This window comes from Ascaphus truei, chromosome 15 (genome assembly GCF_040206685.1).
Source record: "Ascaphus truei isolate aAscTru1 chromosome 15, aAscTru1.hap1, whole genome shotgun sequence".
NCBI lineage: Eukaryota > Metazoa > Chordata > Amphibia > Anura > Ascaphidae > Ascaphus > Ascaphus truei.
Window position 1 is genome coordinate 17635235 of NC_134497.1, and position 27116 is coordinate 17662350.

Below are 27116 nucleotides of genomic sequence, written 5' to 3' on the forward strand. Positions count from 1 at the left end.
CCTCTCCCATGTGCACGATGGAGCGTTATGTTCGCCATGTGGTGGACCGAGGAAAGAGACTGAACCTTCCTGTCTCCCATGAGATGAAACCGGAGGGTCCGGCAAGGGTCAATACCCCGGACCCCTTACTATTTTTTTCGCGAGGGGGAGGCGGTGGGTTGGTGCAAAGGACTAGTCTTGAGCTCCAAAAGACTCACAGGAGTCAAGGTGGGATACCCTCACCCAATCAGTTAGGGGCACTCCACTCTGAGACACAGCTGGCCTCAGGTATCCATATGAGTATTGATGACAAAATGCATGCTACATGTGATATGATTTATGCCATGTATTTTCCACTGTATAAATCTCTGTATGGTTGCTACCCAAGCGAGATCGTTGGGATTCTGCGAGGGGGAGAATGTAGCCCTGAGGTAAAATAACACTTTCTGGCCCCCCTCCGCGAGTGCCGTGTGGTAGCGGGTGCCGCCGGAGGCTGCGACGGACCCGCCGGCACTTCGCGAGGGTGGGGGCCAGTGTAGGGAGCAGCGCGAGGTGTTGAGGCGCAGGCCGGTTGCCGGGGACGCGATCGGGCCGCTGCTAAGGCCGCGATCGCGTTGCCACCGGCCCGGCGGCTTGTGAAGAGGGCACCGCCATTGCGCGTTAGCTCGCGCATGCGCAGTAGGCTGCAAGCGCAAGGTAGGACCCCAGAGCTAGGGAGAGATCGCGCGAGAGTAGGGAAGTGTAGAGAGAGATTGCGGCGGCCATTAGGAGTTCGCGCATGCGCAGGGCAAGTGCGCACGCGGCCCCAATGCTTAGGCAGCCCCCTGGGAACTACAATTCCCAGGAGGCATAGGGAGACAGGCATCAGGTGCCTGATAGCGGCCAATAGGGCTGGAGGAAGCTCAGCCCGGGAATATAGATACATTTCCCGGGCTTTGCACAGGCAGTCAGGAAGAGGCAGAGGAAGGAGTAGGAAGGGTGTAGGGAGTGAGGGCTCCTGCACCAGGTAAGGGTTCTCCTTAGGTCCCCAGGCAGGCCCCAATTCCCTGTTAGGGCAGGGGGTAACTGAAGAGGGACGGCCCTAGATAAGGAGGTCACCCTTAGGTGTGAGAGGTGCAGGTTTGGCAGTGCCACAGCGGGTAGAGCTGTGCGCACTGGCAAATAGGCACAGAGTGCGAGCAGTGGGTATTTGCTGTGGGTTCCAGTATATGGTGTGTGTTATGCCTGCTGTGTGTGTGTCGTTGCATGTGCTGGGCGCAGTGTGTGCAGCGTGTGTGAATGTCTGCAGGCTGACGGTGAGAGCTGTGTGTCTGCTGCAGGCTGTTAGGAGTAGCGAGTAGATAGTTATTCGTGAGGATTAGGGACGTGGGTAGCTAGGGGAGGGGGGCAGGTTATTACTCCGCAGGCCCTAGGAGTTTTCCCCAAGCCACCCCAGGTTGCGGTTCATCAGGGACAGGCCCTAGGTTAGGGTTCCTGTCACGTTAGGGTTAGTTAGGGATAGATAGGGATAGCGGCGGTTGCTGTTCCCGTGATTCGGTTGCTGTTGCCGTGAGACGGTTGTGTTCCCGCAAAGTGGTGGGACCCTCGTTGGGGTTCCTGGAGAAGTACCTGGATAGGATCAGACGGATGCGTCGCACGTCTGACACTTTGAGAAGAGTGTTGCGGGCCCGAGCATCGGAGTGCTCGGAAGGTATTTCTACACATGTGCACCAACAGGCCTAACAGATAATTTAGTGACTGCGCAGTCACCCACGACCTCCGTAGGAGTACGGGACATTGGGTGTGGGGGATCACATGACACTGGGTGGGAACACCAGACATTGGGCTGAGGTGATACGGTTAAGGTGATAAGGTTATGATGTTATTTAATGTGTTATATGTGTGTTAGTAAAGTGTTAGTTATTGTTTCCATCGCATACGTGTGTTATTGTATTTCTTACCCAGGGCTATCTTTCATAACGGGGATCCTGGGTAAGTGGAGGCGCTGCACCAGGTAAATGGTAAGGGTTTCCCCAGGCTCCCAGCTAGCGGAGGCTCAGATCTCCTGGAGCCACAGGTGTTATACAGTTACCAGTAGTCCCTTAGAAGAGGTGTGCCGCAAGGAAAGGGAACGGTTAGACCACAGGGGCCAATGTGAGATTGGGTGGGTCAGGCCGGTTCACAAAAAGGGCTACATGTCTTTCTAACTATCGGCCTGTCTCCCTCCTGCCTTTTGCATCTAAACTCCTTGAACGTCTTGTAATCTCTCGCTTGCTCCATTTTCTCAACACCTATTCCCTCCAAGACCCTCTACAATCTGGCTTCTGGACTGCTCACTCCACTGAAACAGCCCTCACTAAAATAACTAATCACCTCCATGCTGCCAAAGACAGAGGTCATTACACTCTGCTCATATTACTCGACCTCTCTGCAGCATTTGACACATTGGACCACCCTCTTCTCCTTCACATTCTCCATACTCTTGGCATTTGTAACAAAGCTCTATCCTGGATCTCCTCTTACCTCTCCCATCGTACTTTCAGTGCCTCTTTTGCTAACACCTCCTCCTCTATCGTCTCTCTGTGGGGGTACCCAAGGGCTCTGTCCTTGGACCTCTTCTCTTTTCTCTGTGCACACTCTCTCTAGGTGACTTAATCACATCTTTTGGGGTAAAATATCCCCTCTATGCTGATGACACAAATCAACTTTTCGACCACCAGTGTGTGAGCTCACACACTGTCATGCTGCCCCCTGTGTGTGAGCTCACACACTGTTACACTGTCCCCTCTGTGCGACCTCACACAATGTCACACTGTCCACTGTGTGTGAGCTCACACGATGTCACACTGCCCCCTGTGTGTGAGCTCACACGATGTCACACTGCCCCTGTGTGGGTTGCAGGTCTGCCGACAGGGGAGGAGATCCAGACAGGTGTCCCGGGCCCGATGGCTGCCGGGGTGTCTGGCGGCCCACGCTGCAAATTGGCCCCGACCTCTAGCCAGGCCCAGCTGCCGGTCATGGCTGGGCCCCAGCTCTCCCTGGGCTGCAGGCCTCTTCCTCACTCTGTGCCCCATGCCGAGTTTCCAACGCTGGCGGCGCACGGCAGACCTCTCTGATGTCAGCGCACCGGAAGTAAGCTGGGCCTCATCTTCTGATGCACGCTGACTTTGGAAGCTCGGTGTGGGACACAGAGTGAGGAAGAGGCCTGCAACTGAGGGAGAGCTGGGGCCTGGCCGTGACCGGCACCCGGGTCTGGCCAGAGGTCTGGGCCAACTTGCAGCGCCGGCCGACAAGTCCCCCACAGCCACTGGACCCAGCCTTACCATCCCCATGGTAAGTCTATTTTTGTATATGTATTGGGAGGGGAGTGGGGGTCTTTATATATGTATTGGGAGGGGAGTGGGGGTCTTTTTATATGTATTGGGAGGGAGTGGGGGTCTTTTTATATGTATTGGGAGGGGAGTGGGGGTCTTTTTATATGTATTGGGAGGGGAGTGGGGGTCTTTTTATATGTATTGGGAGGGGAGTGGGGGTCTTTGTATATGTATTGGGAGGGGAGTGGGGGTCTTTATATATTTATTGGGAGGGGAGTGGGTTTTTTTTTTATATGTATTGGGAGGGGAGTGGGGGTCTTTGTATATGTATTGGGAGGGGAGTGGGGGTCTTTATATATGTATTGGGAGGGGAGTGGGTTTTTTTTATATGTGTATTGGGAGGGAGTGTAGGTCTTTTTATATGTATTGGGGGAGTGGGGGTCTTCTATATGTATTGGGGGAGTGGGGATCTTTTTAAATGAATTGGTAGGGGAGTGGGGGGTCTTTTATATGTATTGGGGGAGTGGGAATCTTTTTATATGTATTGGTAGGGGAGTGGGGGTCTTTTTATATGTATTGGGGGAGTGGGAATCTTTTTATATGTATTGGGGAGTGGGGGTCTTTTTATATGTATTGGGAGGGGAGTGGGGGTCTTTTATATGTATTGGGGGATTGGGGTCTTTATATACAGTATGTATTGGGAGGGGAGTGGGGGCTCTTTTTATATGTATTGAGAGCGGAGTGTGGGTCTTTTTATATGTATTGGGAGGGGAGTGGGGGTCTTTTTATATGTATTGGGAGGGGAGTGGGGGTCTTTATATATGTATTGGGAGGGGAGTGGGGGTCTTTGTATATGTATTGGGAGGGGAGTGGGGGTCTTTATATATGTATTGGGAGGGGAGTGGGGGTCTTTTTATATGTATTGGGAGGGAGTGTGGGTCTTTTTATATGTATTGGGGGAGTGGGGGTCTTTTATATGTATTGGGGTAGTGGGGATCTTTTTATATGAATTGGTAGGGGAGTGGGGGTCTTTTATATGTATTGGGGGAGTGGGAATCTTTTTATATGTATTGGTAGGGGAGTGGGGGTCTTTTTATATGTATTGGGGGAGTGGGAATCTTTTTATATGTATTGGGGAGTGGGGGTCTTTGTATATGTATTGGGAGGGGAGTGGGGGTCTTAATATATGTATTGGGAGGGGAGTGGGGGTCTTTTTATATGTATTGGGAGGGGAGTGGGGTCTATTTATATGTATTGGGGGAGTGGGGGTCTTTATATATGTATTGGGAGGGGAGTGGGGGTCTTTATATATGTATTGGGAGGGGAGTGGGGGTCTTTATATATGTATTGGGAGGGGAGTGGGGGTCTTTTTATATGTATTGGGAGGGAGTGTGGGTCTTTTTATATGTATTGGGGGAGTGGGGGTCTTTTATATGTATTGGGGTAGTGGGGATCTTTTTATATGAATTGGTAGGGGAGTGGGGGTCTTTTATATGTATTGGGGGAGTGGGAATCTTTTTATATGTATTGGTAGGGGAGTGGGGGTCTTTTTATATGTATTGGGGGAGTGGGAATCTTTTTATATGTATTGGGGAGTGGGGGTCTTTGTATATGTATTGGGAGGGGAGTGGGGGTCTTAATATATGTATTGGGAGGGGAGTGGGGGTCTTTTTATATGTATTGGGAGGGGAGTGGGGTCTATTTATATGTATTGGGGGAGTGGGGTCTTTATATACAGTATGTATAGGGAGGGGAGTGGGGGGTCTTTTTATATGTATTGAAAGTGGAGTGTGGGTCTTTTTATATGTATTGGGAGGGGAGTGGGGGTCTATTTATATGTATTGGGGGGAGTGGGGGTCTTTATATATGTATTGGGAGGGGAGTGGGGGTCTTTTTATATGTATTGGGAGGGGAGTGGGGGTCTTTTTATATGTATTGGGAGGGGAGTGGGGGTCTTTTTATATGTATTGGGAGGGGAGTGGGGGTCTTTTTAAATGTATTGTGAGGGGAGTGGGGGTCTTTTTATATGTATTGGGATGGGAGTGTGGGTCTTTTTATATGTATTGGGAGGGGAGGGGGGGTCTTTTTATATGTATTGGGAGGGGAGGACTTTTTATATGTATTGGGAGGGGAGTGGGGGTCTTTTTATATGTATTGGGATGGGAGTGTGGGTCTTTTTATATGTATTGGGAGGGGAGAGGGGGTCTTTTTATATGTATTGGGAGGGGAGTGGAGGACTTTTTATATGTATTGGGAGGGGAGTGTTGGTCTTTTTATATGTATTGGGAGGGGAGTGGGGGTCTTTTTATATGTATTGGGAGGGGAGAGGGGGTCTTTTATATGTATTGGGAGGGGAGTGGAGGACTTTTTATATGTATTGGGAGGGGAGTGTTGGTCTTTTTATATGTATTGGGAGGGGAGTGGGGGTCTTTTTATATGTATTGGGATGGGAGTGTGGGTCTTTTTATATGTATTGGGAGGGGAGAGGGGGTCTTTTTATATGTATTGGGAGGGGAGTGGAGGACTTTTTATATGTATTGGGATGGGAGTGTGGGTCTTTTTATATGTATTGGGAGGGGAGTGGGGGTCTTTTTATATGTATTGGGAGGGTAGTGGAGGACTTTTTATATGTATTGGGAGGGGAGTGTGGGTCTTTTTATATGTATTGGGAGGGGAGTGGGGGTCTTTTTATATGTATTGGGAGGGGAGTGGGGGTCTTTTTATATGTATTGGGAGGGGAGTGGGGGTCTTTTTATATGTATTGGGAGGGGAGTGGGGGACTTTTATATGTATTGTGGAGGGAGTGGGGATCTTTTATATGTATTGTGGGGGGAGTGGGGGTCTTTTATATGTATTGTGGGGGGAGTGGAGGACTTTTATATGTATTGGAAGGGGAGTGGGGGTCTTTTTATATGTATTGGGAGGGGAGTGGGGATCTTTTATATGTATTGTGGGGGGAGTGGGGGACTTTTATATGTATTGGGAGGGGAGTGGGGGTCTTTTTATATGTATTGTGGGGGAAGTGGGGGACTTTTATATGTATTGGGGGGAGTGGGGGTCTTTTTTATATATTGGGAGGGTAGTGGGGTCTTTTAATATGTATTGGGGGGGGAGTGGGGGGCTTTTTATATGTATTGGGGGGGAGTGGGGGTCTTTTTATATGTATTGGGGGGGAGTGGGGAACTTTTTAGATGTATTGGGGGGAGTGGTGGTCTTTTTAGATGTATTGGGAGGGTAGTGGGGTCTATTTATATGTATTGGGAGGGTAGTAGGGTCTTTTTATATGTATTGGGAGGGGAGTGGGGGTCTATTTATATGTATTGGGAGGGTAGTAGGGTCTTTATATATGTATTGGGGGGAGTGGTGGTCTTTTTAGATGTATTGGGAGGGTAGTGGGGTCTTTTTATATGTATTGGGAGAGGAGTGGGGGACTTTTTATATGTATTGGGGGGGAGTGGGGGTATTTTTATATGTATTGGGGGGAGTGGTGGTCTTTTTAGATGTATTGGGAGGATAGTGGGGTCTTTTTATATGTATTGGGAAGGGAGTGTGGGTCTTTTTATATGTATTGGGAGGGGAGTGTGGGTCTTTTTATATGTATTGGGAGGGGAGTGGGGATCTTTTATATGTATTGTGGGGGGAGTGGGGGACTTTTATATGTATCGGGAGGGGAGTGGGGGTCTTTTTATATGTATTGTGGGGGAAGTGGGGGACTTTTATATGTATTGGGGGGAGTGGGGGTCTTTTTATATGTATTGGGGGGAGTGGTGGTCTTTTTAGATGTATTGGGAAGGTTGTGGGGTCTTTTTATATGTATTGGGAGGGGAGTGGGGGACTTTTTATATGTATTGGTGGGGAGTGGGGGGCTTTTTATATGTATTGGGGGGGAGTGGGGGTCTTTTTATATGTAATGGGAGGGTAGTAGGGTCTTTTTATATGTATTGGGAGGGGAGTGGGGGACTTTTTATATGTATTGGGGGGAGTGGGGGTCTTTTTATATGTATTGGGGGGAGTGGTGGTCTTTTTAGATGTATTGGGAAGGTAGTGGGGTCTTTTTATATGTATTGGGAGGGGAGTGGGGGACTTTTTATATGTATTGGGGGGGAGTGGGGGTCTTTTTATATGTATTGGGGGGAGTGGTGGTCTTTTTAGATGTATTGGGAGGGTAGTGGGGTCTTTTTATATGTATTGGGAAGGGAGTGGGGGACTTTTTATATGTATTGGGAGGGGAGTGTGGGTCTTTTTATATGTATTGGGAGGGGAGTGGTGGACTTTTTATATGTATTGGGGGGAGTGGTGATCTTTTTAGATGTATTGGGAGGGTAGTGGGGTCTTTTTAGATGTATTGGGAAGGGAGTGGGGCACTTTTTATATGTATTGGGAGGGGAGTGGTGGACTTTTTATATGTATTGGGAGGGGAGTGGGGGTCTTTTTATATGTATTGGGAAGGGAGTGGGGGACTTTTTATATGTATTGGGAGGGGAGTGGTGGACTTTTTATATGTATTGGCAGGGGAGTGGGGGTCTTTTTATATGTATTGGAAGGGGAGTGGTGGACTTTTTATATGTATTGGGAGGGAGTGGGGGTCTTTTTATATGTATTGGGGGGGAGTGGGGAACTTTTTAGATGTATTGGGGGGAGTGGTGGTCTTTTTAGATGTATTGGGAGGGTAGTGGGGTCTTTTTATATGTATTGGGAGGGTAGTAGGGTCTTTCTATATGTATTGGGAGGGGAGTGGGGGACTTTTTATATGTATTGGGGGGAGTGGGGGTCTTTTTATATGTATTGGGGGGAGTGGTGGTCTTTTTAGATGTATTGGGAAGGTTGTGGGGTCTTTTTATATGTATTGGGAGGGGAGTGGGGTCTTTTTAGATGTATTGGGAAGGGAGTGGGGGACTTTTTATATGTATTGGGAGGGGAGTGGTGGACTTTTTATATGTATTGGGAGGGGAGTGGGGGTCTTTTTATATGTATTGGGAAGGGAGTGGGGGACTTTTTATATGTATTGGGAGGGGAGTGGTGGACTTTTTATATGTATTGGGAGGGGAGTGGGGGTCTTTTTATATGTATTGGAAGGGGAGTGGTGGACTTTTTATATGTATTGGGAGGGAGTGGGGGTCTTTTTATATGTATTGGGGGGGAGTGGGGAACTTTTTAGATGTATTGGTGGGAGTGGTGGTCTTTTTAGATGTATTGGGAGGGTAGTGGGGTCTATTTATATGTATTGGGAGGGTAGTAGGGTCTTTTTATATGTATTGGGAGGGGAGTGGGGGACTTTTTATATGTATTGGGGGGGAGTGGGGGTCTTTATATATGTATTGGGGGGAGTGGTGGTCTTTTTAGATGTATTGGGAGGGTAGTGGGGTCTTTTTATATGTATTGGGAGAGGAGTGGGGGACTTTTTATATGTATTGGGGGGGAGTGGGGGTATTTTTATATGTATTGGGGGGAGTGGTGGTCTTTTTAGATGTATTGGGAGGATAGTGGGGTCTTTTTATATGTATTGGGAAGGGAGTGTGGGTCTTTTTATATGTATTGGGAGGGGAGTGTGGGTCTTTTTATATGTATTGGGAGGGGAGTGGGGATCTTTTATATGTATTGTGGGGGGAGTGGGGGACTTTTATATGTATCGGGAGGGGAGTGGGGGTCTTTTTATATGTATTGTGGGGGAAGTGGGGGACTTTTATATGTATTGGGGGGAGTGGGGGTCTTTTTATATGTATTGGGGGGAGTGGTGGTCTTTTTAGATGTATTGGGAAGGTTGTGGGGTCTTTTTATGTATTGGGAGGGGAGTGGGGGACTTTTTATATGTATTGGTGGGGAGTGGGGGGCTTTTTATATGTATTGGGGGGGAGTGGGGGTCTTTTTATATGTAATGGGAGGGTAGTAGGGTCTTTTTATATGTATTGGGAGGGGAGTGGGGGACTTTTTATATGTATTGGGGGGAGTGGGGGTCTTTTTATATGTATTGGGGGGAGTGGTGGTCTTTTTAGATGTATTGGGAAGGTAGTGGGGTCTTTTTATATGTATTGGGAGGGGAGTGGGGGACTTTTTATATGTATTGGGGGGGAGTGGGGGTCTTTTTATATGTATTGGGGGGGGTGGTGGTCTTTTTAGATGTATTGGGAGGGTAGTGGGGTCTTTTTATATGTATTGGGAAGGGAGTGGGGGACTTTTTATATGTATTGGGAGGGGAGTGTGGGTCTTTTTATATGTATTGGGAGGGGAGTGGTGGACTTTTTATATGTATTGGGGGGAGTGGTGATCTTTTTAGATGAATTGGGAGGGTAGTGGGGTCTTTTTAGATGTATTGGGAAGGGAGTGGGGGACTTTTTATATGTATTGGGAGGGGAGTGGTGGACTTTTTATATGTATTGGGAGGGGAGTGGGGGTCTTTTTATATGTATTGGGAAGGGAGTGGGGGACTTTTTATATGTATTGGGAGGGGAGTGGTGGACTTTTTATATGTATTGGCAGGGGAGTGGGGGTCTTTTTATATGTATTGGAAGGGGAGTGGTGGACTTTTTATATGTATTGGGAGGGAGTGGGGGTCTTTTTATATGTATTGGGGGGGAGTGGGGAACTTTTTAGATGTATTGGGGGGAGTGGTGGTCTTTTTAGATGTATTGGGAGGGTAGTGGGGTCTTTTTATATGTATTGGGAGGGTAGTAGGGTCTTTCTATATGTATTGGGAGGGGAGTGGGGGACTTTTTATATGTATTGGGGGGAGTGGGGGTCTTTTTATATGTATTGGGGGGAGTTGTGGTCTTTTTAGATGTATTGGGAAGGTTGTGGGGTCTTTTTATATGTATTGGGAGGGGAGTGGGGTCTTTTTAGATGTATTGGGAAGGGAGTGGGGGACTTTTTATATGTATTGGGAGGGGAGTGGTGGACTTTTTATATGTATTGGGAGGGGAGTGGGGGTCTTTTTATATGTATTGGGAAGGGAGTGGGGGACTTTTTATATGTATTGGGAGGGGAGTGGTGGACTTTTTATATGTATTGGGAGGGGAGTGGGGGTCTTTTTATATGTATTGGAAGGGGAGTGGTGGACTTTTTATATGTATTGGGAGGGAGTGGGGGTCTTTTTATATGTATTGGGGGGGAGTGGGGAACTTTTTAGATGTATTGGGGGAGTGGTGGTCTTTTTAGATGTATTGGGAGGGTAGTGGGGTCTTTTTATATGTATTGGGAGGGTAGTAGGGTCTTTCTATATGTATTGGGAGGGGAGTGGGGGACTTTTTATATGTATTGGGGGGAGTGGGGGTCTTTTTATATGTATTGGGGGGAGTGGTGGTCTTTTTAGATGTATTGGGAAGGTTGTGGGGTCTTTTTATATGTATTGGGAGGGGAGTGGGGGACTTTTTATATGTATTGGGGGGGAGTGGGGGTCTTTTTATATGTATTGGGGGGGAGTGGGGGTCTTTTTATATGTATTGGGGGGGAGTGGGGAACTTTTTAGATGTATTGGGGGGAGTGGTGGTCTTTTTAGATGTATTGGGAGGGTAGTGGGGTCTTTTTATATGTATTGGGAGGGTAGTAGGGTCTTTTTATATGTATTGGGAGGGGAGTGGGGGACTTTTTATATGTATTGGGGGGAGTGGGGGTCTTTTTATATGTATTGGGGGGAGTGGTGGTCTTTTTAGATGTATTGGGAAGGTAGTGGGGTCTTTTTATATGTATTGGGAGGGGAGTGGGGGACTTTTTATATGTATTGGGGGGGAGTGGGGGTCTTTTTATATGTATTGGGGGGAGTGGTGGTCTTTTTAGATGTATTGGGAGGGTAGTGGGGTCTTTTTATATGTATTGGGAAGGGAGTGGGGGACTTTTTATATGTATTGGGAGGGGAGTGTGGGTCTTTTTATATGTATTGGGAGGGGAGTGGTGGACTTTTTATATGTATTGGGGAGAGTGGTGGTCTTTTTAGATGTATTGGGAAGGTAGTGGGGTCTTTTTATATGTATTGGGAAGGGAGTGGGGGACTTTTTATATGTATTGGGAGGGGAATGTGGGTCTTTTTATATGTATTGGGAGGGGAGTGGTGGACTTTTTATATGTATTGGGAGGGGAGTGGGGGTCTTTTTTTATGTATTGGGAAGGGAGTGGGGGACTTTTTATATGTATTGGGAGGGGAGTGGTGGACTTTTTATATGTAATGGGAGGGGAGTTGGGGTCTTTTTATATGTATTGGAAGGGGAGTGGTGGACTTTTTATATGTATTGGGAGGGGAGTGGGGATAGATAAATACCCAATATCAAAGAATCTGGAGCACTCACAAATTCAAAAAATACAAATAAATGAAGTAACACAGGCATCAGGGGGTAATGCCTGTGAGAGCTTGAGAAAGGACCGTAAGGTCCGGAACGCTGCTTCTTTTTTCTGTGATTACCCCCAGATGCCTGTGTTACTTCATTAAATTTTATTTTTTTAATTTGTGAGTGCTCCAGATTCTTTGATATTGGGTATATATATACACACACACACACACACACACACACACACACACACACACACACACACACACACACACACACACACACACACACACACACACACACACACACACACACACACACACAAATGAGAGAAAGACCCCAAATTGAGCACTCTGGCATACCAAAATATATCAATGTATTATATACTCCATTATAACAAAGTTAAAATCATTCAAAAACACACACAACCCATTCCTCCACACTAAAGGGAAATAGCCCACACGGACTATCTGAACCTAATACTCTCACGGGGGAATAGAGGCAAAGTCTCCAAACAGTAAGCTGGTGGAAATAAGATTTCATACCATGACCGGCTAGACCAAAAGCCTAAATCTATCATGCTGGGCATACGGCCTATATACGCCGAAACTCTGAACTAGTAAAGACACATTTATTGTACCATTTGGTGTGCCTGCTTTTTTGACCCATATATACTTTATATATATATCAAAACATATACTGTATGCCAAAGTTTCAAACAGAGAGCATCCCTAAATTGGCTACGCAGAATCTTGGCTCTGATGTACGTGTAGTTTGATGCCTCTTGATGATGTCCGATGCTTTGAGCTCTATTGTTTGATTTTTGTATTGATCACTATTTACCTTGGACGGCATCGCAAGCAACAAATGTGTGTACGGCGTCCAACATATAATCCCATCTTTCATCGCCCACCTCCCTTCCCTGATCGCCAGGATGGCTTTTGGGCATATATAAAGGACACGGTTACCCATCAAGTTCAGAGGAGAGTGGCGGAGGAAGCAGAGTAACACATAGTTACTCACAACCCAACACTAAATCGCAAGCGAGAAAGGTAAGTTTCATGCTTTCTTATCAGATTTTGGACTGAGAATAGATTTCTTACAGATGTACCCTTCGTCCAAAGTGCAAAATTCACAGAATTAAAATGGCTCTGTCAGTTTAATACCAGTTGATTACAATGATGGCCATTTGTTCATTCCAACAATGTAGGTTATTTAAAACCAGCTTTAAAAGTATGCCATTATTGTTTTATTGTACGGGTAGAATGACATCAAATCTTTTCACCGCTCGAAATATAAGTTTTGGTGTCCAAGAGAATACAGCAAAATAAAAGATGGCAGACAGTTTCACATTAGTTATCATAGGGCAATAAAACAGTCACAAAATAAAAGCTAGTATAATGTAATACCATAGCACGTTTCTCTTTAATATCCTAATATAACATCGTATTCTCTTCTTATATGGTCATATATATATATATATGGAATAGTGGCAGCAAAAGTAGCTTGTTTTATAAATACAGTAGGGTGCATTATACAGGTTGTCCTCGCTTTACGACATTTCGCTTTCCGTCTGACGCGTTTTCCGCCAGCGGCTAATGCAATAAAAAAATGCATTATCCGCCGCACGTTTCGCCTATCCGACGGAAATCGCCACCGGTTAACATTGGTCCCGCTTTCCGACAATCTGCTATCTGACAGTGGTTTGCGGTACACATTGTGTCAGATTTGCGAGGACTCACTGTACAGTACTTAGCCAGGAAAATGATTGTTTAGTTTATAATATGTATGTATATGTTTATATACATAGCACCTTCCATGTACATAGCACTTCACAGCAGTAGCACACGTGACATAATAGGAATAAGCGCTTCAGACATAAGCCACACTAGTAGACATTAGGAAAAGCCCGAAGAGCTTATAATCTAATTGGTAAATTGGGAGAATGTACAGAGACAATAGGAAAGTGCATCTGCAAGGGGCCATAGTAAATGCCACTTTTATACAGAACATTGCATGCCCTTGATATACTGCATGTAGTAATTTGCATGGGTTACGGTGCTGTAAGTTATTGGTTGACCTACATCCCATTCTCTTTAAAGGTGCAGGAACAAAGGATGTTGACCCCACGGAAAATGCTGCTTCTCTGGAGCTTGGTGATCCTGTCCCCGAACTATGTGGTGTCCAGACCGGCTGCGAAAATGTTCCCAGCGGAGCCCAAGACTTGGGGCGATGGTATGTCAGGCACTTTGTAATGAAGCTACAACACTCTCTGCCTTTACTACCCACGGCATTTGGGGTTCATAAATATCGATGCACTGACATAAAAAGGGATATCTTATTTATTGCATACTTCCCACTGGAAAATAGAAATGATATACATATACATAGAAATGTTGAGATGTTTGACTATTTTTAGGAAGGCGCTCATTAGTTACCAGAATATTTTTAATGGATTCTTAAAGAAAAATAAAGGAGTAGTGCTTACCGTGCCCGGGCTAGGATATCCTCAGTACTTCCCAGGGGATCTCTGCTTTTGTGGGAGTCCAATCAAGACATCCGCACTTTAGGGAAAATGTACCCACCATACAGGATACATTTGAAAGTATTACAAAGTAAATGAGGTTGGATGAAGAGTTCACCCTACAGTATGGGAAATTTAGATGACTGATCCAGAGGAAGCAAACAAAACAACCCAGTGATATATCATCTAATGATAACGCATAAGGGGAAATAAATTCCTTCCTGACTCCAAATATTGGCAATCAGATTACTCCCTGGATCAATTTCCTTCCCATGTTTACTTATTTGGTATATCCCGGTATACCTTTCCTTTCTAAAAAGATGTCCAACCATTTTTTTGAACATATCTATTGTATCTGCCATCACAGTCTCCATGGGTATTGACCCACACTGTAACTGCCCTTACTGTAAAGAACCCTTTCCTTTGTAAAGAGATGCCCCACCTTTTCTTAAAGATATCTATTGTATCTGCCATCACAGTCTTCATGGTGTTCTTTATGTAATATTGTAACAACGTAAATGCTGACAGAATATCAAACATTTATTTAGACCTTGAAGACTTTTGCCACTAATGCTATGGCCCATATTTACTTCTGCCATAAGGCACCTAACAGCCCGTCCATTTCACTGAGCTCTACTGTGTCTTCCACCAAGAGAAGGTGTCTTCTAGCAGAAGACTGCATAGTTAATATGGCAATATGGGGAACATTCATCCAGCTTAAGTATGGGTTAGCTCAGGGGCGATCAACGCCACTCCTCAACTGACCAACAGGTCAGGTTTTCAGGATATACCAGCTTCAGCATAGGTGGCTCAGTCAGTCAAAGACTGAGCTGCTGATTGGGCCACCTGTGCTGAAGCAGGGGCTGATTGAGCCACCTGTGCTGAAGCAGGGACTGATTGAGCCACCTGGGCTGAAGCCAGGATATCCTGAAAATCTGACCACTTGGGGGTTGGGGGGGACAACTTGATGACTGGAGTTGAACCCCCCCTGGGTTCGCTCACCTGATTTAAATCAATGGGTGATAACGCCGGATCCTGTGCGCTAATCCGTACCTGCGCTTAATGAATGTGTCCCTTATGTGACGTGCAGGACACACGTTCTAACTATCAAGATGACCATTGGCTATAAGGCTCTCTAATTTGTTTTAATACGGCACAATGTACTCTACTCATGATAAAGGGACAGTCCATCAAAAAACAAAAACATTTTCAGATAGCTTATCTAAATTTATAGGCTGCCTGACAAAGGTTCAATCAGCATTAAAATAACTATTTCATATATCTGTATCTTGTGAAAATTGAATATGGTTTGCATATTTCTGGGGATCCTGGATTTAGGCTTGGTTATTAACCACTTATGCTTAAATCCAGACTTCCCTGATACTACTCCTGTAATTACTACTCTGCAAATAAACGCACCCAGCTTGGAGGAGGGATAGACAGTCTTATTCCCAAAGGACATTAGATAAAGATTGTGAAAACCCACCGAAGCATGGAGAAAGTATACTCGTATGTTTTCTTTGTACATCTAATTTTTTTAATTGTTTTCCTTCTTCTCCCAGCTGTAACCTCCAGCCACAATTCAGCAAAAGCCCCAAGCAAAACATCGGGAGCAGGATCATCTGGTGGATGGACTGTATCTGGAACTGGCAACCAGGCTCCCGGCTGGGAAACTGGCAAAAATGGAGCAATGACATTTGAAGGCCTCCCTAGTTTTAGTTGGGAAACAAATGGCGCAGAAAACTGGGCACCCGGGGGGAAACAGTTTATTTCGAGCTGGGGTGTAAATGATGTAGGCACAGGGGCGTTCAATGATAAATTTACCTTTGGGAAAGACCAATCTTCATCTGGTAGCTGGCAAATGCCTAACTCTGGTAGTGGTAAAATGACTACTGTTAAAGGTGAACCTAGTGCTAGCTGGGTTACGTATGAGGATGGAAATGGCAAAGTGACTTCTACTTCAAACTGGGGTACATATGAAGGAGGGGAAACAGTGACTGGAAATCAACCTGGGTTCAGCTGGAGTATGTATGATGGGGATACAAGTTCATACAATTTTCCCAAAGGAGGTGGCATGTTGGGTGGAGATATGATGGGTGGTGCAGTTGGCTTTGGTGGTGGTTCGAACGAAGGTGGTACAATAACTAGCTTTGGAAGTGTTGATTTTGGTGATGTTCCTGGGGGTGAAAAAATAGGAGGCGTAGGGGGTAGTATGTCTGGTGGAAACAAGTTGGAGAAAACATCTCAATTTGCTAGTGCAAAAAAAGGCGGCGTTCTTGGTGGTGTCCTTGGTGGAAAGCAGAAAGTGAAGGCACCTGAAGTGGGAAATAGTGGGGAAAAATACAGTTTTGCAGATGGTGATAAATCTTCTATGGTAAAAAATAAGAAAGAGGGTGCTAAAAAAGGTAAAGGCGGATTGTTAGGAGGTGGTTTGTTGAGAGGAATAACAGGAGAACTTCTTGATGGTGATTTGTTGGGAGGAGTAACAGGAGGACTTCTTGATGGTGGTTTATTGGAAGGAGTAACAGAAGGACTTCTTGGTGGTGATTTCCTCGAAGGAGGAGCAGTAGGATATCTTGGTGGTGATTTGTTGGGAGGAATATCAGGAGGACTTCTTGGGGGTGATTTGATGGGAGGAGTTATTGGTGGTGATGTGTTGGGAGGAGTTATTGGTGGTGATTTGTTGGGAGGAGTTCTTGGGGGTGATTTGTTAGGAGGAGTTATTGGTGGTGATGGGTTGGTGGGAGGATTTCTTGGGGGTAATTTGTTGGGAGGAGCTCTTGGTGGTGATTTCCTCGGAGGAGGAGCAGGATATCTTGGTGGGGATTTGTTGGGAGGAGTTATTGGTGGTGATTTGTTGGGAGGAGTTTTTGATGGTGATGTGTTGGGAGGAGTTATTGGTGGTGATTTGTTGGGAGGAGTTCTTGGGGGTGATTTGTTAGGAGGAGTTATTGGTGGTGATGGGTTGGTGGGAGGATTTCTTGGGGGTAATTTGTTGGGAGGAGCTCTTGATGGTGATTTCCTCGGAGGAGGAGCAGGATATCTTGGTGGGGATTTGTTTGGAGGAGTTATTGGTGGTGATTTGTTGGGAGGAGTTTTTGATGGTGATGTGTTGGGAGGAGTTCTTGGTGGTGATGTGTTGGGAGGAGCTCTTGGGGGTGATTTGTTGGGAGGAGTTCTTGGTGGTGATTTGTTAGGAGGCCTTCTTGGTGATTATGGGGTGCTGGGAGGAGTTCTTGGGGGGGATTTGTTGGGAGGAGTTCTTGGTGGGGATTTGTTGGGAGGAGTTCTTGGGGGTGATTTGTTGGGAGGAGCTCTTGGGGGTGATTTGTTGGGAGGAGCTCTTGGGGGTGATTTGTTGGGAGGAGTTCTTGGGGGTGATTTTTTGGGAGGAGTTCTTGGGGGTGATTTGTTGGAAGGAGTTCTTGGTGGTGATGTGTTGGGAGGAGCTCTTGGGGGTGATTTGTTGGGAGGAGCTCTTGGGGGTGATTTGTTGGGAGGAGTTCTTGGGGGTGATTTGTTGGGAGGAGCTCTTGGGGGTGATTTGTTGTCAGGAGTTCTTGGGGGTGATTTGTTGGGAGGAGTTCTTGGTGATGATGGGTTCTTGGGAGAAGTTCTTGGTGGGGATTTGTTGGGAGGAGTTCTTGGGGGTGATTTGTTGGGAGGAGTTCTTGGGGGTGATTTGTTGGAAGGAGTTCTTGGTGGTGATGTGTTGGGAGGAGCTCTTGGGGGTGATTTGTTGGGAGGAGTTCTTGGTGGTGATTTGTTAGGAGGCCTTCTTGGTGATGATGGGGTGCTGGGAGGAGTTCTTGGGGGGGGGTTGTTGGGAGGAGTTCTTGGTGGGGATTTGTTGGGAGGAGCTCTTAGGGGTGATTTGTTGGGAGGAGTTCTTGGGGGTGATTTGTTGGGAGGAGCTCTTGGGGGTGATTTGTTGTCAGGAGTTCTTGGGGGTGATTTGTTGGGAGGAGTTCTTGGTGATGATGGGGTGCTGGGAGGAGTTCTTGGGGGGGATTTGTTGGGAGGAGTTCTTGGTGGGGATTTGTTGGGAGGAGTTCTTGGGGGTGATTTGTTGGGAGGAGTTCTTGGGGGTGATTTGTTGGGAGGAGTTCTTGGGGGTGATTTGTTGGGAGGAGCTCTTGGTGGGGATTTGTTGGGAGGAGTTCTTGGGGGTGATTTGTTGGGAGGAGTTCTTGGGGGTGATTTGTTGGGAGGAGTTCTTGGGGGTGATTTGTTGGGAGGAGTTCTTGGTGATGATGGGTTGGTGGGAGGACTTCTTGGTGGTGATTTGTTAGGAGGCATTCTTGGTGATGATGGGTTGGTGGGAGGACTTCTTGGTGGGGATTTGTTGGGAGGAGTTCTTGGGGGTGATTTGTTGGGAGGAGTTCTTGGGGGTGATTTGTTGGGAGGAGTTCTTGGGGGTGATTTGTTGGGAGGAGCTCTTGGTGGGGATTTGTTGGGAGGAGTTCTTGGGGGTGATTTGTTGGGAGGAGTTCTTGGGGGTGATTTGTTGGGAGGAGTTCTTGGGGGTGATTTGTTGGGAGGAGTTCTTGGTGATGATGGGTTGGTGGGAGGACTTCTTGGTGGTGATTTGTTAGGAGGCATTCTTGGTGATGATGGGTTGGTGGGAGGACTTCTTGGTGGGGATTTGCTGGGAGGAGTTCTTGGTGGTGATTTGTTGGGAGGACTTCTTGGTGATGATGGGTTGGTGGGAGGACTTCTTGGTGGGGATTTGCTGGGAGGAGTTCTTGGTGGTGATTTGTTGGGAGGACTTCTTGGTGATGAGGGGTTGGTGGGAGGACTTCTTGGTGGGGATTTGCTGGGAGGAGTTCTTGGTGGTGATTTGTTAGGGGGCATTCTTGGTGATGATGGGTTGGTGGGAGGACTTCTTGGTGGGGATTTGCTGGGAGGAGTTCTTGGTGGTGATTTGTTGGGAGGACTTCTTGGTGATGATGGGTTGGTGGGAGGACTTCTTGGTGGGGATTTGCTGGGAGGAGTTCTTGGTGGTGATTTGTTGGGAGGACTTCTTGGTGATGAGGGGTTGGTGGGAGGACTTCTTGGTGGGGATTTGCTGGGAGGAGTTCTTGGTGGTGATTTGTTGGGAGGACTTCTTGGTGATGATGGGTTGCTGGGAGGACTTCTTGGTGGGGATTTGCTGGGAGGAGTTCTTGGTGGGGATTTGCTTGGAGACCTTCTTGGTGGTGATTTGTTGGGAGGCCTTCTTGGTGATGAAGGGTTGGTGGGAGGACTTCTTGGTGGGGATTTGCTGGGAGGAGTTCTAGGTGGCGATTTGTTGGGAAGCCTTCTAGGTGGTGAAGGTGGTCTGCTTGGAGATGATGGCATATTTGGAATCATAAAAGGCACCCTTGGGTGAGTCAAGTAGTATTCTGAAGCACATTTATGATTTAAACATAAACATGATTTGTTCAGGAATATTACAACCATGTATATATTTTTTAATATTTTGGCATCATTCAGAACTGTGTAATACATACGAAAGGAACCCATATAAGAGTATTTGGAGAAAGTATTTGTCCCACATAAATATGGGGAAACAAGCAAGAAACGATAATGATCCCATCACATAATACTACATTTGAAAGGGTTCACTGTGTTAAATACTGTAGCACAATCCTTCCCCATATTTAAAAAAAAAATGTTTCTAGACCATTATGAGATATATGTACAGTAAGATGATAATAAAATAAGGTTCATGTGATGTAAGGAGGACAGAATCTAATAGGACTATGCAGCTTTGATGACTATTGATAGGTTTTCTCTCATGCTTTATTTCCCAGGTTGGGAATGATCGATCTCACATTCCCTCAGATTCAGATAACACCCACAGACGGCATTGGATTGGAGGTGTTTTTGTATACAAGAATTGCCGTAGGGGGAGATGGGTGAGTCCTTTATCCTACAAAGGATACTACAGATAACTATGGTGCTACCTGGTGGATATAGTGTTCAGTGTTTATACACAATAATAGGATCAAACCAGGTAATACAGAATGAATATAATGGCCCCTCTGTTGGTTGGCAGCTTGACCAGGTCAGGATCTTCCCTTGATCCTTTTTGAGTAGGGTAGATAGGGTATATGGTCAGCGCACAGTGGAGAGACGTAGTGGAAAAAAGGTCGTGAAAAACAAAGATTCAGTATGGGTACATGAGAACTTCGATCTCTTGCTGAATATGAAAGAGGGCTCAATGCAGCAGTATAAAAATAGTTATAATCAAATGCTACTCACACAGCCCTGTGTGAGTCAGAGTCTCTTAATGGTATCTTTCGACAGCTGATCACTCCTCTTTGAAGGGTTTAGAACACTACTTCTCTCCACTGTGCGCTGACCATATACCCTGTCTACACTTTATCCTAGAAACCCTGCACAATGAAAGTTCCCCATACGCTTTTTAATTGTAATTGTTAAGAATACAATCTTTTATATTGATTACTTTGGAAAAACAGAAATGGCTTTGGTCCGTCAGTAATTTAGTCACATCTACAAACTATAATCCTTCTTAGACACAACAAAGAAGTCAAAGAAACCATATGGATTATGATGAATACTTGCTATGCACAGCACTGTATGCCTAGAACATTCATCTTTAGCCTCCATTCTATATAAATTGAATGGGGTCCTCCAGCTCCTTTGCATAAATATATTAGATGAACAGAAATACCATTCTGATGTTTTGTGTCACTGGAATACAAATCATTTTAGACCAGGTGTGGCCACCTCCTGTCATCAAGGGCCACCAACATGTCATGTTTTCATGATATCCCTGCTTCAGCTCAGGTGGTTCACTCATTGACTGCGCTGAAGCAGGGATATCCTGAAAACCTCACACGTTGGACGCCTTGATGACTGAAGTTGACCACCCCTGTACTAGGGCCTTTCCTTGAATTTGCACGCGTTCAGTGTGTTACAGGACGGACGGTTGTGTTTCGCCCTGCGGATTATGACGCTATCGGTACATTCATTGCAATATCAGACAGTGAAATAATAAAACAGCCTTAGATCTTAAAAGGTCCAGAGGCATATCTCTGGTTACTTTCCAAAGTCTGCTCTTACAGCAGCGACAAAGCTTATTTTAACACGGCTGGAGCCGCAACCCGCGTGAAGACGCGGGTTTGTCATTTTTTTTCGCAGCGTGCCACGCGTCACTGATGCGCGGTCACGCTGCATCGGGTGCGTGTGCGCGTGGCGCGCGTGCCCAGGGCTGCCCAAAGGGAGCCCTGGTTAAGGGAGATGTGGGGATGGCGGTGGGGGGCCCGGGGGACCTGGTGGACCCGGAGAAGCAGAGGGGAGAGGCATCAATCGGAGAACCGATCTGAGAGGTTCCGGCTGGCGCGTGGGAAAATTTGGCGCCAGCCCGGAATCTGTCGTGGGACAAACCGGGTAAGTGTTAGAATTAGCTTTGTCGCTGCTGTATAAGGCGTTTGTGTCTTACTCCCACGTACCTCGCGCACGCGCCATGTTATGGAACCAATCCCAAATCTTTACCGATCAGCCTGTAACTGTATATTGATCTTTATAACAGCATATCAATGTCTTCAATGAGGCATTATAAGTGTGGCACGTGCCACATAGACCATCAAAAAAGTGATATGTAAGTGACATCCTGTATTTGTAATGTGGGGGGGGGGGGGGCAGCTCATCCAGTTCTGGCTTTTGAACCCTGCAAGATGAGGGACCTCTTCAATGCTGTAGGCCCAAGATCCTTCCGTGCGCCGGAGAATATTTGGATGGAGTTAATGGTTCTCCAGCACTGGGAAATTACTTATTAGTTATTGAATACTGTCTCATTAATACTCTGTAATTAATGATGCACCCCTCCTTCTCCACCTACCCTGGGAGAGGTTGCACCCCTGGAGTTACAATGGTGGGCAAAAGGGAGGCCAAGCCATATAAAGGGGCAACAGTTCATTAGATATTTCTCCAATTCTTTCCGCTGTCTGTACACATGTACTGTAACTAGTTCTTTTAACCAAGGATTCTTACATAAAAGGACCCCACCATAAAGTAATCACTGTTTCTTATTCAGGTTGGCAGGAGGTCTTCTGGGTGTAACTATTGAAGCCAACGTCACATTAATAGCCCAGATGGTGGAAGTGAATGGTGTACTCACGTTGGTGGTTAGAGACTGTGCAACTATTTTTACCGGCATGAAGATAAGAGGATTTCTGTGAGTAACGAGGTGTTATTACAAATTAGCAAATTAGCAGATGTCTGCATTTCAGTCGTGTGAGTCAGAAACAGGGCAAAAAGACAAAATAATGCCACTTCAATCCATAATGTTCTCCCCAACAGGGTATGTATTTATATATACAGTATATACAGTATAAATATATATATATATATATATATATATAGTATATAGAGCAGTTGGCCCTCCCAAAGGTTGTAGTAGAGGTTGGTGCTCGTCCCATAGGTACACGTAATATAAATAGTGGTACCTGGATTGAAGTCCCACGGTAAAGAGACAGCACACAAGCATGAAATGTCCAAAAAAAGTGTATTGTGGTAAGTGGCACACACAATCGACGTTTCGGTCCTCACAGAGGGACTTTTCTCAAGGCAGTGCTATGAGAATGGTCCCTCCGTGAGGACCGAAATTTCGGCTCTGTGTGCCCTCTTACCACAATACACTTTTTTATACATTTCATGCTTGTGTGCCGTCTCTTTACCGTCGGACTTCAATCCAGGTACCACTATTTATTTATTTATATATTCCTGGATTGAAGTCCGATGGTAAAAATATATATATATATATATGTATATACTGTATATACAGTACATTTTGCCGGTGTGCAACAACAAGGACCACTTAAAGGCAATATAATTATCCACCAGTCGATATATAGATAAGGGTGTACATAAAAAATCAATCTACATGTCACCAGTACAGGGGTGGCCAGGTTCAGTCTTCAAGGGCCAACAACAGGGCCAAGTATTAGGGATATCCCTGCTTCAGCACAGGTGGCTCAATCAGTCGCTCAGTCTTCGACTGCACAACCTGTGCTGAGGACTGTAGTTGGCCAATGAAAAGGGCAGCCATTTTGTTTTATCCCTCCAACATTCTACGAATGTCAAGAAGATGTCTGCAGATTGCTACATCATACAAAAGAGTGCTTAGATCAACTGTACAGGGAATGACAAAGGTGTACTGAACGATGACAACAGTATGGGTTTTAAAATATCCTGGGGTGTTGGGCATTGCACCGGTTTATCTATTATCTTACTGTTTCCTCGCGTTATTAGGGTGCTTGATATAGCAGAGGGGATGCTGCACGGAATTGCACCTGGTTTGGTAAGTATCCAGTTCACAGCACATTTTTGGACTCTCCGTTGCTGGTAGCCTGGGGGTTAAAAAGAGTGAAGTGTTTCAGGGCTCCAAGGGTTCCATCTGCAGGTTGGGAAACTCTGCCGGAATGTATGTACAGTATGTATGTACAGTATGTAGATCTCTATATAGCGGCACTAATGTACATAGCGCTTCGCAGCAGTAATACACGTGGCAATCATATAAATAACAAGTAATACCAATAACAGAAAGTGGGAAGAAGTGCTTCAGACATAAGTGACATTTAGGAAAAGGAGTACCTGCCCCGAAGAGCTTACAATCGAATTGGTAAGTTGGAGGAACATACAGAGACAGGAGGAAGGAATAGCCCTCTGAAGTCCTGAAATCTTGTAATTCTTTTTAATCATGGCTATTAAAGGTACAGCTCAACCCTGTTATAGCGCAATCCGTTACAACGCGAATCCGCATATAACGCGATGCAAGTGTAGCTCCCAATTTAGTATTTATGAACACTTTACAACCCGATTATTGGTCTCTTAAATACTTTATTGTACAATGCATACAATTGTACATTATTTCTAACGCGATACGCTTATAACGCGATGTGATTCTTTGGACCCCAAGCACAGCGTTATAAGGGGGTTGAGCTGTATCACTTATACCTTCCTTTTCTTTGTTTTTTTTCTATGGGCTAACACTGTACCATCTTCTATTTCTGTCCATTGGGAGAAGGAGCGGCCCAGGGTCAGCTCCCTGTGACCTTGGGCAAGTCACTTTATCTCCCTGTGCCCCAGGCACCTAAATCATAGATTGTATGCTCACCTGGGCAGAGACAGTGTCTGTTACATTCCTATGTGCTGCGTACCACGCGCTATACTGTCATTGAGCCCTATTGGGAGAAAAGTGCTACTGTATATTAAATAAAGTTATTATTACTGATAAAAGTGAAATCATTTGTAGTGTGTTCCGGTGTATTTTTATTTTTTCCTTAGCGGCCGCACTTTTTATTTAAATGAGATACTGATCCAGTTCTCTTCCATTCTGTAACAGGTATGTCCTCTTTTTGAGATGGGTCTCGGTCTTCTGAATACTGCCATTGGCATGGCTGGAGGTACGTTTTTCATATTAAAACAACAAGATTCTACAGATAATAAGTAGATACAGAACTATTTCATGTTTGATAACAATTACAATATAGAGGTGCCCCAAATTAAGATGACTGGAGTCTTGCAAGTTAGCCCACTAACTGAATGGATTTGTTTCTCCGTTTGCAGGTCTTATCCCAGTGGACCTTTTCGGATCAGGTTCACCAGATAATTCTGGAGTGGACAGCCCAGGAAGTTACGATGAGGGAAGTTCTGACCAATGGAACCCAGACATGCCTGAAGGATTCTTACCAGGAAGTTACGATGAAGGAAGTTATGAACAATGGAATCCAGATATGCCTGACGATTTCTTCCCGGGAACTTACGATGAGGAAAGTTATGGACAATGGAATCCAGACATGCCTGAAGGATTCTCCCCAGGAAGTTACGATGAGGGAAGTTATGAACAATGGAATCCAGACATGCCTGAAGGATTCTCCCCAGGAAGTTACGATGAGGGAAGTTATGGACAATGGAATCCAGACATGCCTGAAGGATTCTCCACAGGAAGTTACGATGACGGAAGTTATGGACAATGGAATACAGACATGCCTGAAGGATTCTCCCCAGGAAGTTACGATGAGGGAAGTTATGGACAATCGAATACAGACATACCTGAAGGATTCTCCCCAGGAAGTTACAATGAGGGAAGTTATGGACAATGGAATTCAGATATGCCTGAAGGATTCTCTCCCGGAAGTGGTAGTATAGAAATTGATATAGGAGAATGGAATACAGACACTTTTGAAGTAGTTGTCCCAGGAAGTGACAATAAGGAAATTGATTTAGAACAATGGAATATGGCCAATTATGAAGCACAGGTAGTCTTTCCAGGAAGTGACACCATGGTGGACATGGATATAGAACAATGGAATACGGACAGTTCTGTAGTAGAGATAACAGAAAGTGACAATATGAACATGAATGGAGGACAATGGACTACAGATAATTCTGTAGTAGATATGACAGGAAGTGACTATATGACCATGTATGGAGGACAATGGACTACAGTCAATTCTGCAGTAGATTTGACAGGAAGTGACAATATGAACATGTATGGAGGACAATGGAATACAGACAATTCTGTAGTAGATTTGACAGGAAGTGTCGATATGAACATGAATGGAGGACAATGGACTATAGGCAATTCTGAAGTAGATATGACAGGAAGTGACTATATGACCATGAATGGAGGACAATGGAATACAGTCAATTCTGTAGTAGATTTGACAGGAAGTGACAATATGAACATGTATGGAGGACAATGGAATACAGACAATTCTGTAGTAGATTTGACAGGAAGTGTCGATATGAACATGAATGGAGGACAGTGGACTATAGGCAATTCTGAAGTAGATATGACAGGAAGTGACTATATGACCATGAATGGAGGACAATGGAATACAGTCAATTCTGTAGTAGATTTGACAGGAAGTGACAATATGAACATGTATGGAGGACAATGGAATACAGACAATTATGTAGTAGATTTGACAGGAAGTGTCGATATGAACATGAATGGAGGACAATGGACTACAGGCATGTCTGAAGTGATGTCAGGAAATTACTTTGATGGAGGTTATGAAAACCAGCAGAACACCTACGTTTCTGAAGTCTTCACGATGAATGATAATGGTCAAGGCTTTGAGGGAGGTTCTGAATAAACTGTAACTAGTTATAACTCTCCAAGCACTTTTGAGATGTTTTATCCCCAAAGTGACTTTAATGAAAATTATTAAATACTTGTCTATTAAAGCTGAACATACTTTTCTGGAACAGCTTGTATTTGGTTAAGAGAATAAAACGTTTGAACTTCTCATGCTGGAATACGAATATGGGTGGCCTCCATCTAATTCGAATAAGCATTTAATCATAAACACAATCAGTTATAAATTGGGATATTTTGCAATGTGGTGTGATTATTATTGAATCAAAATGTTAAGGATGCTCGGCCTTGAAACCTCACATTTCACTCGTTAAAATCCTCGATCTTTCACAGTTATGAAATATAGTGTGGTGCTAGAGGTTACTCCTCTCATCCACACCCCTGTTTGCACCCAGATCAACCTAATATTCATTAAGATGAGAGCTTTAGTGTAATCGAACGACCGTTACAAAATGAAAAGAAGAAATACCACTTCTTATGTGAACATTCAGTTTCCACGTTGGAATGTGGAAAAATGGCGCTTGTGGATGTAATGGATGAGGGGATGGGAGAGAGTAAAGGCCTAGGAGAGCAGTGCTGGGAAAATACTGGGACATTTCACTAGCCAGACAGAATATGTATTAGCCCGACTAAATTGTATCTTAATCCACAAATAATGTATTTAAAATTAATAAAATTACAACTGCATATAGCTTCACGCTGTCTGTTACTTTATTCTTGTTGTGTCCTCCCTGGCAGATACATGGCTGTACATGTGTATGTGTTGTGTGTACGTCACTATGTGTCGCCCAGCATGTTGTGTACCTCACTATGTGAGAAACACTACCCCCCAAATACATACAAAAAAAACAGCCCCCCAAACACATACCAGCCCCCCTTCAAATGTATACCAAAACCCACTCTCACCCCTCCCCAAATACATATAAAATACAGACTTACCTTGGGGATGG

The 27116-nt window shown here is 45.2% G+C and overlaps 1 protein-coding gene across 1 annotated transcript; it reads left to right on the forward strand.

Annotated features, from left to right (window-relative positions):
* Positions 1–12460: 12460 nt before the first annotated feature.
* Positions 12461–26858, forward strand: LOC142466623 (uncharacterized). Its single transcript, XM_075571843.1, has 8 exons — positions 12461–12579; positions 13630–13762; positions 15614–19418; positions 19847–19951; positions 22096–22236; positions 23313–23361; positions 24406–24466; positions 24630–26858. Exons 2-8 carry the CDS (start codon positions 13645–13647, stop codon positions 26162–26164), a joined length of 5814 nt encoding a protein of 1937 aa, XP_075427958.1. The 5' UTR covers positions 12461–12579; positions 13630–13644; the 3' UTR covers positions 26165–26858.
* Positions 26859–27116: the final 258 nt, after the last annotated feature.

Bases quoted from the DNA above. Each gene is read 5' to 3' on its own strand.
- LOC142466623 (XM_075571843.1), top strand. From the start codon at position 13,645: ATGTTGACCCCACGGAAAATGCTGCTTCTCTGGAGCTTGGTGATCCTG. The intron at 19,419-19,846 runs GTGAGTCAAGTA...TTTATTTCCCAG, and splicing joins ATCATAAAAGGCACCCTTGG to GTTGGGAATGATCGATCTCA. The intron at 24,467-24,629 runs GTACGTTTTTCA...CTCCGTTTGCAG, and splicing joins TGCCATTGGCATGGCTGGAG to GTCTTATCCCAGTGGACCTT.